Raw genomic sequence first — 13,372 nt, 5'->3', positions numbered from 1 at the left:
GTTTAAGTTAGTCCATTGTGCTACAAATGTAATACTTCTGTTATGGAATCATTGGGTACCTAATGACAATGACATAGAATGTTTTGACTTTAGTATCAGTACAAAATTACTTGTCATGGCTGTAGAGTGTAGCAGTAACTTGGACATAGACTCAGAAACTGAAGAACTGGTGATGCCATCAGAAAAAGCTCCAGTTTGAAGCATTTCTCCAGTACCAGGGACCCACTGAACCCAAGATGCCAGACATCCCTGATCGCCAGCATTTGCAGTCCCCAAGACCTGCTTCAACAGTAGGCATGTGCTCTTGGAGAGACAGAAGAATATTAGATTTTAGGCCAGAGGCCTGTCCCTTTTTGTAGGAACAGGTAGAGCTCAGACTGTTGGAGTAAGTTGCTCACTAAGAGATTTGCTGCTGCCTTGCACCAAATCCTTGGGCTCTTGCTTAGATCAAAAGAAGAAATAGCATTGAATTTAAGCAGGCCCATGCACACGTATACACATGTGTGTGCACACATGAGATTCACAAGACGCATCAAAAGTACTGTTGTACGTGCATGCATGTGTGTGGTTCATGTGTGCATGTGCGCGCACACACTAATTTAGTCTTGCTAGTCCAATATTGAAATTGTAATCTATCAGGATTCACATTTGATGTATCTGAGGGGCTAAATTAATTAAATTGTTGACACAGGGCTAGCTCCAAAGGCTTTTCACAGAAGGGGCTCCAAAGCATTAACTGGTTAATTGTTTTGGTACTTTGTGGATGCAAAAGGAAAGAGTGCAGAAATGCTAGCCAATATTCTTTTTAGCTAACTCACTGAGTTTGGAGGAGAAGGCGGGTAAGAGCCTTACTAACAAGAGAGTGTTTGTTGTCTTTCACGCCTGTGTAATCAGAACTGAGGGAAGTAAGGCAAAGAACAGAAGGTGTCAGTGCAAAAGTAATGCTGCAAGAGAGAAAAAGCAGAGCCTACACATAATTACATGTGCACTAGATTTCTCCCTGTGAGTGTATGCATTAATAGAAAAAGAGTAAGGACTAATTTTTAATTGTTTTCTTTAGTTTTTTGTTTTAGTTCATCTATATTAGAAGTGCGATGAGCACATATTTGTACAGTTTTAAGAGGCATGAAGAGGAACAAAGTAATACAAATTTAAATAATTTGGTACATAGAAATAAACAATAGACATGTTTTTATTAAATAAATTATACTAAGATGATTTCTGCTAGTATTTTAAAATAACCACTATCAGTAAATTGATAACAAAATTAAATTGATACAAAAATAGTGAAATCCTGATCAATATTTTTCAAATTATAACTATTGAAAATTTGGATGATTCCTAATAAACACTTTGAAGCACATAAACCATATTATTTTAGCTTTTATTTCAGGGAATTACCTTGCTTTAGAACTGATAGTATAAATATCTATTTCCTATTGTCATGGCATGCAGTATATTTTCATGAAATTCCTATGAAATACTCACCTGTCAGAAGCAAAGTATTTCCTTTAAAGATAGCTGCATATAGCAAATCATTAATTTATGGAATTCATAGTCATCTTTTTATCATTACTAAAATAATATATTTTATTTTTAGGTTAATTTTTCTGCAGTAAAAGATATAGTGAAAGATAATATAGCAGGAAATATTTTACTGAAGTGGCACACAAGTGTAGTACATTTGAATCTTCGTGGCTGTGCTACTCTTCACTGGCTTACTTTTAAAAATATTGGTAAGAATTTTATTTTCTTGCAATTCTAGTATCATGTACTTTTCTTTTTCTTAATATAGCTATATGTCTACTTTTTGACATAAGTATATTGAATCACATACTTGAAGTCTTCACATGAAATACTTTTTAAAATACAAGTTCTCGGACTATCATTTTATAATTCACATTTGGTGTGGAGAGGGGACAGGTATTACACCTTTTGGTTACACAGCGTAAAACTTGTGAACCAGTAATGCTGCCAGCCAAGGATATTCTGGCCTACAAACTGAGTGCTGCTTGGCTGATGTAGAGTGGAAGCTTTTTCTCTCATTTGTACCTGAAGTATTAAAGCTAAGGTTCACTGTTTGTTTCTCTCTCCCAAAAGTCTGTCTGACAATCTTATCTAACTTTGGGAGTTTTGTCTTCCTTGCAGTAAATTCTTCTTCTGATACAGAGCGATTGTTCATGGGAGTTTATTTGTTGGTTTTCTTTCTCATTACTGGATTAGCATAGGGAAGCTTCCAGCAAATCCTATGGGCTTACAGACTTGGGTCATCACAGGTGTTGACAACCAACTGTATCCAAGTTAGTGATGACAGGTGGCTTGAATCGTGGCAGAATCCAAGGCAGCTTCAGGGCCCCATCTGCTGGCCAAGCACCAGCATGCAGTCCTGGTAGTTGCAGTATTACACCTTCAATCTACTGCAGCTGCCAGGGTCCTCATGTGCACCACCTGGGAGCCCTGGGGGAAGAGCTGGCTTGGCAATGAAGCTGCCTTGGCAATGAAGGTCTTTTGATTTGCTGCAGTGCTCATTATGACCTGAACTTTTGGACCTTGCCTGGTTTCCTGGCATCTGCTCTTGATCCTGCTCCAACCCTTAGGTACCTGCTCCTGTTTGCAGTGCTTCCTCAGTTTCCTGACCCCTGTGGTCTGCTTGACAGTGCTTTCATCTCTTGGACTGGACTTACCTTGCTCTTCCACTCTTGGCCTTGATCTTGGACTGTTGGATGAAGATTTGGGTTTGTTTGGGATTGCACATTGGACTCTAGCCTGGTTGCCTGTGTCCTGGTGCCTGTGTCAGTTAGCTGCCCATACCCTTGAAGTTGACGGTACACCACATGGTGATCACAACCATACTACTATCAGCAACATTGAAGTGTTTCTGCCTAATAATTCCAAATTCATGGAAGCTATAAATATACTGTTTTTGACTGTTTCATTTCAGTCTAGTATTTAGTTCCCGTCCTTTCTTTCAGCAACACTCTATTCTTTCATGCATGTGCACAATACAATCTCAATAGATTGAATTTCTATCACATATTTACATAATGGATATTTGTAAAATTGTGTAAAATTAATGTTGTGTACATGTCAGTAATTCAAATTAAAACAGCAACCTCACATAGCATGTTTAAAAAAGTGATTTCACAATGTAAAAATATTTCCAATGGGGTTAAAAATGAAATACCCCATCATAATGGGCAATGATAAACTGAAAACAAGCTCATGGCAGTATCTATAGTATCTCTTGGTTTCAGTGTTTGTATCTCTTTTTCAGTGGTTTCTTTTGTTCTGTAAGGTGACAGTGCCAATCTTCATCATTCCAGGTGAAGCTCTTTGTAGCTTAAGTCAGCTCTTTGGTTTTTACTTAACAGGTCTTAAAGCTGTGGCTGAATGAACATACTCTTGGGATGTAAGGATCAACCCTGTGTAATTTAGATAGTGGTTGTTTAATTTATTTAAAACTTTTATACCCTGTCCACTACTTTGATGTCTTGGGACGGACTACAACAAAGAAGAAAAAAATGGCTTATTTCCTTATTTGTCACTAGTTAAACTGCAAACTTACTTGGGCAGAAGCAATTTTGCTTTTTGGAATGGCACTTTAAGTCCTCATACTGGACTTTTGATATATCTGCAGTAATGCAGTGAAAGCAACATGGCAACAACCACAATAATAGTAACATAGGTGAATCAGTTTTAATAACATGATAGCCATGAACCAATTAAGGCACAATGGGTTGTTTTTTCCTGTAGCTAAACCAGTAGCTGGTACCACAATATGCAACATAGTTGGTATTGTGGCCAGACAACTTCAACCAGGCAACAATTGTGGCTTGTTTTTGCTGACTTCAGATTGTTTCTCCCTCTCTCTGCTCCCAGCATGCATCTTGGGAGCCAGCAGGCAAATGCTGGCAATGCTTCAATACAACTTGTTTGTCATTGGTCTGCACGTCTGGATTTGTTACTCCTAGTTACTCCTGGGAATGTACATATAGTTGCAGTGAAATGATTTCTTTTTCCTGTTGCAATATTATCTACTCTACTCTCATCCTTCTACCCTGTTTCTAGTTTACCAGTCTGCTCTGCGGTCAACAGCAGCATCCTTGACTCCATTCACCCATGCACCCGCCTTCTTCCATGAAGTTATTCTTCCCCACTCCCTAATTCCACTCAAATACTCTGCCTTGCTGCTAGCAGCAGTGTTCCAGCCTTTCATTCACCCACATATCTTCCTGCTGCTGTAATGTAATGCTCCCCTTTTGTCTTCCCACTCTTATTTATTTAGGTTTTCATACCCCATTCATTGGCCCAGGGTTCCCATTTCCATCCCATTGATCTACACTGTTGTGTGCAGCCTCCACTCCTTTTCTCCTTTTCCATCCCCTCTTCTCTGTCATGCAAAAACATCCACTACTGTTTCTTCCCAGACTTTCAACCTATTCCTACCAGGAGAGTGATGAAGTAGGGGTTAATGGTAGGCATTGATACTATTTTTTTACCCTTTGCCTGGCACTGAAATAGTACTGCCAACTGTGCTCACTCATATCCTCAACATATCTCCCCACTCCTGTCTGTCTGATTCCTTTACCATTCAAAAGCACTTGCATTTCCCCCATTTATGTAAGACCAAAAAGCACAAGTGACATGGATTACAAAAGAGAGCTTTCTAAAATGTTGCTCTGGGGTTGTATAGGAAGCAAGCATCCACTTTGTTTTTGGGATGTAGTTAAGTGCCTAATAGCCATGCATATGCCATGCAATAGGTAATCATTGAGAACATAGGATATTGGTTCCAGATAAATTCAGCAATAGCTACACACATTGCTTGCACTTCAAAGTATAATGCTTCTTCTGAGTAGCATGGAGAGGGCATGCTGATACTGGGGATTAATGGGGATTGCATCACTCTAAGCCCCAAGACTGGAAAGATGGTTGTTCTCTTCCAGGAGCAATCACTCCTTGGTTTGCAGATGTTTTGAATAATTTGTTACCAGGCCTTCTTCAGCATTGAGAAGCATGTGCAGAGTGTGCCTTCATGACTTCTTTGCCGAAACACTCCACTGGTGGTATTGACCAACTGTTCTAGTAGTGGAAGAGGTTCCTTTTAGATGCTTGTGGTACATAGTAATGTGCCACGAACCAAAGATCAAGCATGAATGTTTAATTGCCCAGAATGAGAGGGAGGCCTCATCAGCCATTGCAGGGGTAGGGGTGAAGAATGTGCCAGTGACTAGCTCATCTACAATAGGTGAATTTCAAAAGTCTGCTGTGTTATGATTTCTTCCAGAAATACCTGCATATATGTGTGAGAAACCTGTCCTTGGCATTTACACCTGCAAAACCAGGCTGTAGAAGCACTTGTGGTTATAGAAGTCTTTCCCCGCAGTAATAAGTATTTTAATTTTAATATGGCACAAATCCAGCTCCTTGACCTGGAGGTGGAAATTTAAGTTTATAGAAACTTTAGATGTTATGTTGTCCCTTGCCAGATTAGATAGCTCATGCAGGAGTTGTGTTAGCAGTAGTTTGCCCAGGTTGATTGTCAGTTTATAGAAGATCAGTGCTAACCATTTTTAACAGGAACAACTTGGTGCATTACTGTATTTTCCCACAGGTTATTTATTGAATTTATTAGATTTATATCCCACTTTTTCTTACATCAAACTCAAAGTGGCTTATATCATTCTCCTCCTGCTCTCAATCTTATCCCCACAACAACAACCATGTGAGGTAGATTTGGCTCAGAGTCTGTGACTGGCTCAAAGTCACCCAGTTGGCTCCTTGTTGTGCAGGAACTAGAACCTATATTACTTGAGTCCCAGACCCATGTTGTTAACCAGCACACCACACTGGTTTTGGGCTAATTATTGGGCCACTTGGGGATGGTCATCACTGGAGATGGTGTCAAACATTTTTCATGACACATAGAAATTTTCATGGAAATGGACTTCATCCTGCTTGAGTACTAAGGCCCAGACAGCTTCTGTGTAAGAAGAGTCCAGCTGTTTATTGGACTCTAGTCCACATCCAGGTGCTCAGCCAAACCATGTTTGATTAAAAACAGTGGGGATTATCCACTGTATCTGCTTTGTGTGTGCTCATCAAACTACTCTTTCCAGGTGCAGTGCTTCCTCTTCCATTGGAGGTGTTTTGTTTTTACAGAAAAAAGTGATCACCTTGTATGTATAATTAGCAAAACAGATGGGATCCAAGTGGGTAGGAGCTGCTACAATACTGGTGACTAGTGCTGTTGTAGTCTCTCCCATCTCCACAGGCAAATTTTCTCCTCCTTTTTTCTTGTTAATACTTTGTTGTACTTGTTAATACTTTGTATTTTTTGCCACACTTTCCTCTCCCATTTTTTTTGCATAATTCTCCCCTTTCTCAGTGGTGACAACTGTATAGTAGCAAAATTCTCCTCACTTTAATCCATTGCTTGAGCAACTTAGTAGGGTTTTTGTATTGTGTTTAGAGGATCATTGTAAAAGTTACACAGTTTATGGGAAGGGGGGTAAAAGAAAAAAAAGCAGAGGTCCGGATCGCTCAAAGTATAGCCCAATCTGTAGATGTTTGTTGATTGATTTTGCCCCTCTGATTCATTGTGTTTCCCTGATTATCAGTTATTTTCCTCCTTGTGCAGTTTTTTTCTGTTTGTTATATATACAGTTATTCTGTTCATGTTTGTTTAACTTTCTTTCTTCTCTATTTTGAAAGTAAGTATTTTCTTTTTCATTAGTTCCTCTTATTGAAAACCTCTGTTCTAGCATAAGCAGAAGACAGTTTCCTCCACTCATAGTCTGGTTCAATGCAAGTATTATGGTACATTCACAATCTCCAGCACTTTCAAGCTAGTCAGTTTTCCTTTCAAGTTTCTTGGAAAAACAACAAAAGTAATTTATCTGTGCGATGTCCCTTTTTGTTCTTGCTCTGTTCCAGAAGGCATGCATTTTAAAATGAAAGCTCTATAATGCATAATAAAAGAAGAATGGCTGCAACAATATTGCAATATTACAGCTCATCTATACCTACATTTTACCTGAAGTTATATTATATTACAATATTATATATTACAATGCAATATATATCACATGTAGAAAACATTTAAAATAATTGCAATGACAGATAATGGCAAGAGCAACCTCAAAGAAAGGATAATGGGGTGTTCTGGAAGGAGGGGAGGAGACTGGAGTCTTCAGGATACCAGGGATTTTGGCTGCAATGCAGCCTCCTTCCCTTCCTAGCTGATGTGCCACAGCTAGACAGCCAAAATCAGCTACTTACCTGACTTACACCTTACCTCACCTCCACCATTTCCCCAGGGTATGGGCAGCATGTATTGAGGCAGATACACTTGGACCCAGGCAACAGGACCCAAGGTTAGATGGAGTTTAAACACAGTCCAAAGTCCAATAGTGAAGTCAGAGCAGAGTCATAAAAGCCCAAAGTCAGGAACCAGGAGCGCATACCAGAGCAAAGCAAGGGCACTGTCATGAACAACCCAAGGTAAGACAACAGAGCAAGGAGCAGGTACCCTGAGGCAGAATAAACTGGCAGGATTCAGGAGCAGCAAAGGTATAGCAAAGCAAGTAAGGGAGCAAGGCTGGACAAGGCGAAACAGGACAAGGCAAGGCAGGAACTGGGGCCAGATAAAGGTCAGACAAGTTGCAAGCTCTGGACGACAGAACAGCAAACAGACCTGTGTTGCTGAGACAGCTTCTGGAGGGAAGAACTTGCTTTTCTATAACTCTTCTCTCAGGATTCCCAGTTGGTGCTTATCAAGGGTCTGAGAACTCCACGAGTCTGGGGCCAGCCCGGCATTTACTAGGTTAGTTGCACTGATCGTTCACCAACAGGTAGAACCCTAGAGCTGCCCAGATCCTGATACCACCTTGCATAGAATGCCTGTAGCCCTCCCAAGTTTTTAAATGTTGTGCTGGTGAATGTATTCACTAGGGTTGTTCCTGGAGAACAGGGGATTACCCAGTGAATTTTTTCCAGGACTAGAAAAAAATCACATGCACACACATTTCATGCCTAAGAAAGACTAGTTCTATTTGCTGTTTTGTTTTAAAATATGTTTATAAAGCCAAATAACATGAACTTCTTGGTTTTTTATGGATAAATGTACAATTATTTTAGACTATATATGCAGCTTTTTCTTTAAAGCATTCTTGCAACTTTAAGTTTCTTAGTAGAATTCCTCACTTAAATATCTGTACCTGGCAAATATTTTCGAAAATTTAATTCTCTACTTTGTAAATGTTGTGGGGATTCCTTTACACTGGAATGTGCAGTCCATATTGCTTTTCTTGGAAAATTTATGAGCAAGATTTGACTGTCATCCCAGTGAATATTCTGGTGAAAAGAAAAACAGGAAATGCAAATAACCTCTGATACCAGCACAAAAAGCTCAAGGAACAAAATGAAACAGATAAAACCCATATGTTGATCCAAGTTAGAAAATTCCGAAATAGTTTTTTCTTTGTTTTTTGGATGTCTACATCCTATGTGCACTTAGTATTGCACCAAGATTTACTTCTCAGGAAGCATGTTTAAGATTTCATCTTTAAAGTGCATACTTAGACAGAAAAAGGCGCACAACTCCCAGCATGCCCCAGCCAACCATAGGACTGTACCCTTAAGAGGCTTGGGACTAACTCTATAGAGAAATCTGAAATGTATTGCAGTAAGTAAATTAACTGCAGTAAATATCCATTTTCATACAGGTTGTTCACATGACTATCAAACATGGCAAAAATGACTCCCAGACAGATTAAAAATTGTAAGTTTATAAACAAACATACTTAATGTTATCTTGTGATTAGTACTGACAAAATATTTTAGCAGAGAGTTCCTCACAAACACAATTAACAAAATATAAACTCCTTTTTTTACAAAAATACCAAAAGTTTCAATGTAGCTGTTAACAACTTAACTTATTACAGTGACAATTACTCCATGTTTCTTTGTAGTTTGAACTGAGTATTCTTTGTGCCTTTCCAGTTGTTCATCTTCTGTGTCTTGTTCAAATGTTCCTGGGAAAACAGAGAGCTTGTCTTTGGGACACTCTTCATAATAGCTCCTGACATATTTTCCAACAAGCCAGCCTTTGTATTCCTCAGGTTTTCTGCATTCTAAGCCATTATAGTGAACACTATAGTGGTGCTTCAACCAGTAGAAAAGATAATGAATGTTGTAGTCACATCTCCAAGGGTTTTCTGTAAGCCACAGTATTTTCAAAAAGTACAAGTGTTCCAGTACTCCGTATTCAAAGTTTTCCAGGGAGTTGTTTGATAAATCTAGTTCTTCCAAGTTGATTAGTCCTGCAAAAGCAGCTATTTGACAAAACAAACAAACTAGGAATAATGAATACACTATGTACCTTCTCAGCTGGTTTGTTAAATTCATTATACTACTATATATCAGATGAAATCCTTGAAATGGTTTGCATGTAATGCTAATTCCTGGTGTGTTTAATGCAGGAATTCTGGGATGAGTAGAGTGCTTGAGTCACAGAAGAGCCATTTTTGCTTTTAAGTAACAATCTAGGAAACCTCTCATGAACCTGTAAAATCTGGTTCATTTCTGGGATAAACAAAGCAAAGATGATCTAATAACAAACAATGGATTAACTCTGGGTTGTTTAAACCATAAACAATGCAAAGTTTTTGAGTTCTGGGGTAACAAAACAACCCAGGGAAAGGATGTTACTAGATTTTTAAATAACATCATATGAGCCATTTCCAGTTTTATGTGTGAATGAGGACCTTGTGTTCTGGTCCAGATGATGAATATTTTGGCTTAAATACTTCCTGTTGGATGCACACCTTAAAGTGCTGAGGGAGTTTAGAAGTGACAAAAGCTGAGGGTAATGCTGCCAGGAGGCCAGACTGTCTCCCTGGGCTGGACTCCTAGCAGGTCACCCAAGGCAGACTAAGATGCATCCACTTTCTTAAGGAGCAACAGTCATATCAGCAGAAGAGGATCAATATCTCTAATGGTGATGGGTGCAGAAAAATGCCTGAGGGACAGCTACTTGGAAGCAATGGTAGTTGACACTGGAGGAGGATCTTTCACTGACAACAGTAGTGGTAATCAAGCTAACCTTGGTTAGTGTGCTGAAGACAATGGTAAATCACTTCTGAATGTTTCTCATCTTGTAAACTGTATAATGAAACAATCCAAAGTGAAACAAGAAGTTCCAGAAAATGAGACTCCCAGTTTGGAAGTTATTTAACCAGTTACTGGGGTAAAGAACAAGTAAGAATAGCTTTGTCACTAAGGATGCAACTAGATCAAGGCAGAAAGGAAGTTTAGCAGTTGACCTGCACAGAGGTGAAATGCTTCACAACATATACAACTAAAACATAAGAATCATGAATCAAAGCAAATTGGAAACTATAAAGTAAGAAATGGAACATTAAATATAGTACTTGATGTGAGTGAACTACAATGGACTGGTATGAGAAATTTTCAGTCTGGCAAGTACATTGCATTTACTCAGCAAACAACAAACTCAAAAGAACTTGAGTGGCTTCAATATTTTGGCAAGATCCAGCATAGGCAGTGAAGGGATACAATGCAGAATCTGACAGCCATATCAATCAATTTTTAGAAAATCTATTAACATATCAGTCATTGAAGTCCACACTCCAACAACAGATGCTGAAGAAGAAATATAAAACTTTTACACAAATATCCCAGAGGAAATGGCTAACATACCAATCGAAGACATGCTGATAATCATAGTTGACTAGAACACAAAAGTAGTATACTAAGCAGAATCAATTGTTATGGGAGGATTTGGCCTAGGGGTTTGAAATAAAGTAGAAGAATGATCCACTGAATTCTGTGAAGTCAACCATCTGTTTATTGCAAACACATACTAAAGGTAACTGATCAGATGACCAATATAGAACTCAAATAGACTATATAACTGGAAGTAGGAAAGCTGTTTTTTCATTGCCAAAAGAAGATCAGGGGCATATTGTGATAGTGACAATGTACTCTTAATATCAATAATCAGAGCAAAGCTGAAAAAGACCACAAATGGTTAGGCCAACATGCCAAAATACAATTTAAATACAATTTGAATTCCTGAGGAATTCAAAGTCCACATAAAGAACAGATTTACATTTCAAATCTGAATTGACTGTGAATTGGAAGAGCTGTGGACTGAAACCAGTGACATTATTAGGGAAGACAGTAAAAAGATAATTTCTGTAGCAAATAGAAAAGGCCTGACAGAAGGAACACAATTGCCAAAAACAGGCAAGAAGCAAAAGGTGAGAAAAATGGTAAATCCTGAATGCTATTGTTCAGTAAATTCAAGACAAAAACAATTATTACAAGGGCCAGTGCAAAGAAATAGAACAACAAAAAAAGAAAAAACGAGACCTTTCCCAGAAGATCCAAAAAATCAAAAGAAAATTGAGTCCTAAATTAGGAATGCCGAAAGACAAACAGAGGGAAATATTGTACGACCAGGAGAAAATAAAACAATATACAAAAGAACTGTACAGATTGATAGAATAATCGCTGATCCATTTGCAAATGAATCCTATGTGGGAGAAGCTGCAGTACTAGAAAGTGAGGTGAAAGCATATCTGAGAGCACTTGGAAGGAATAAAGCACCCAGGGTAGCAGTAGATTTCCAAGCTGCAGAGATCATAGGAAGAATATGCCAACAAATATGGTAAACAAAAGATGGAAACAAAAGATTTTCCACAGACGGAAAATCTTCAATATTGTCGTGCCTGACGCCCCAACAGAGGCAGCACGTCACGAGGAGGATTTATACTTGAGACCCTGTGACCAAATGTCCCTTCCACAACCTGGCTTGGGAATAGCTGAACGGATAGCCATCCCTCATCCTGACCCTTTACCCATTGAGCAAACAGCCGAGCCTATGTCAGACCAAGAGGGCCCCGAAGGAAAAGACACTATAAGTTCTGCTCATGGAGAGCCTGGGCAGACTGCCCCCCTTCCTCCTGACGTTGAACCTCCTGGGCATGACACAGGAGACAGGGTAGATTTATCCCGCGCAACCCTTAGACGTTCTTTACGCAGATTGGAACAGAAGGAAGCTTTGCCCCGCCTCAGGGGGGAAAGGTGGGAGAGAGAAAGCTAGTCCCACGTGGGTTCTTTGAGAGACGTCACTAAGGAGTTAGCATCTGCCTTGTAAAGACCATTGCAGTAGAGCTTATCTGTAGCGTTGTAAATGTTGTAGATAAGTAGCAATAAAAGACTTTAGTTTTATTGCTTGCGAACGTGTGGGTTGTTTATATTGTGAGCCGCCACTCACAACAAATATATATTCCTATATCCACGAAAGGAATGCAACAACTATAGGATCATTGTATTAATTTCTCATGCAAGCAAAGTTATATTCAAGGTGTTACAACAAAGAATGTTACCCTATATGGAACAAGAAATCCCTGATCAAGCTATATTCTGAAAATGAAGAGGTACCGTATTTTTTGCTCTATAAGACGCACTTTTCTCCCCCTCAAAAGTAAGGGGAAATGTCTGTGCATCTTATAGAGAGAATATGTGTGTGCAGTAAGTCTGTCAGATGTGCAGCCCATGGGGAAGTGATGAGGAATGTGCCTGTGATTATGTGCCCATTTGATTCAGAATATTTTTTTTCTTGTTGTCCTTCTCTAAAAACTAGGTGCGTCTTATGGTCAGGCGCGTCTTATAGAGCAAAAAATACGGTACTTGAGATGGTATTTCAGATATGCATTGGCTACTGGAGCATACTAAAGAATTTCATTAGATTTATAGACTGCGACAGCCTTTGACTGTGTGGATCATGAGAAGCATGGCTGGTTCTGAAAGAAATGGATGGATGTGCCTCAGCACTTGATTGTCCTGAAACATAATCTGTACTGTGGAGCTACTTTTAGGACACAATATAGAGAAACAGAATGGCTTCCTTTAGGCCAGGGGTCGGCAACCCACGGCTCCGGAGCCGCACGTGGCTCATGAACCCCTCTGCTGCGGCTCTGTCGCTCAAAACATGCGCCGGCACAGCCGCTGATCTGCTCGAAGCTCCACAGCACAAGCTAGTTAAGTAAATCAGCAAGTTAAGTAAATCACTACATTCCTCTGCTAAACAAGAGGAATCACTACATTCCTCTGCTAAACATTCCTCATGTTACATGAAAGCTGCTGAAAGGATTCTCTTTGTCCCATTGTAATCTCCTTCACCAGAATGTTAAAAGCTGCGCTTGGGACCTGTCACAATTCACAGCACTTGACTGTTTATCTGCTAATCAGTCACTAAACACACCTATATCTGATCCAATCTGCGGATCCTCGCTGATTTACTGAGCCCCCCCCCCCCCCCCCCCCCCCCCCCCCCCCCCCC

General features: G+C 39.5%; 2 protein-coding genes across 2 annotated transcripts in view; one reads left to right on the top strand and one right to left on the bottom strand.

Moving 5' to 3' along the window:
• Positions 1 to 13,372, top strand: part of FBXL13 (F-box and leucine rich repeat protein 13) — a 104,761-nt gene that overhangs the window by 23,180 nt on the left and 68,209 nt on the right. Inside the window, exon 9 of the mRNA XM_044423268.1 lies at positions 1,601 to 1,736. Coding sequence (XP_044279203.1) covers positions 1,601 to 1,736 — 136 coding nt within the window. The remainder of the gene's footprint in view (positions 1 to 1,600; positions 1,737 to 13,372) is intronic.
• Positions 8,893 to 13,372, bottom strand: part of LRRC17 (leucine rich repeat containing 17) — a 36,844-nt gene continuing 32,364 nt past the window's right edge. Inside the window, exon 4 of the mRNA XM_044423431.1 lies at positions 8,893 to 9,335. Coding sequence (XP_044279366.1) covers positions 8,932 to 9,335 — 404 coding nt within the window. The 3' untranslated portion in view covers positions 8,893 to 8,931. The remainder of the gene's footprint in view (positions 9,336 to 13,372) is intronic.

Source organism: Varanus komodoensis, unplaced genomic scaffold, assembly GCF_004798865.1.
Source record: "Varanus komodoensis strain SLA01 unplaced genomic scaffold, ASM479886v1 scaffold13_3, whole genome shotgun sequence".
Lineage (NCBI taxonomy): Eukaryota > Metazoa > Chordata > Lepidosauria > Squamata > Varanidae > Varanus > Varanus komodoensis.
Note: the sequence above shows the minus strand (reverse complement) of the source record. Positions and strands in the feature narration are given on the sequence as shown.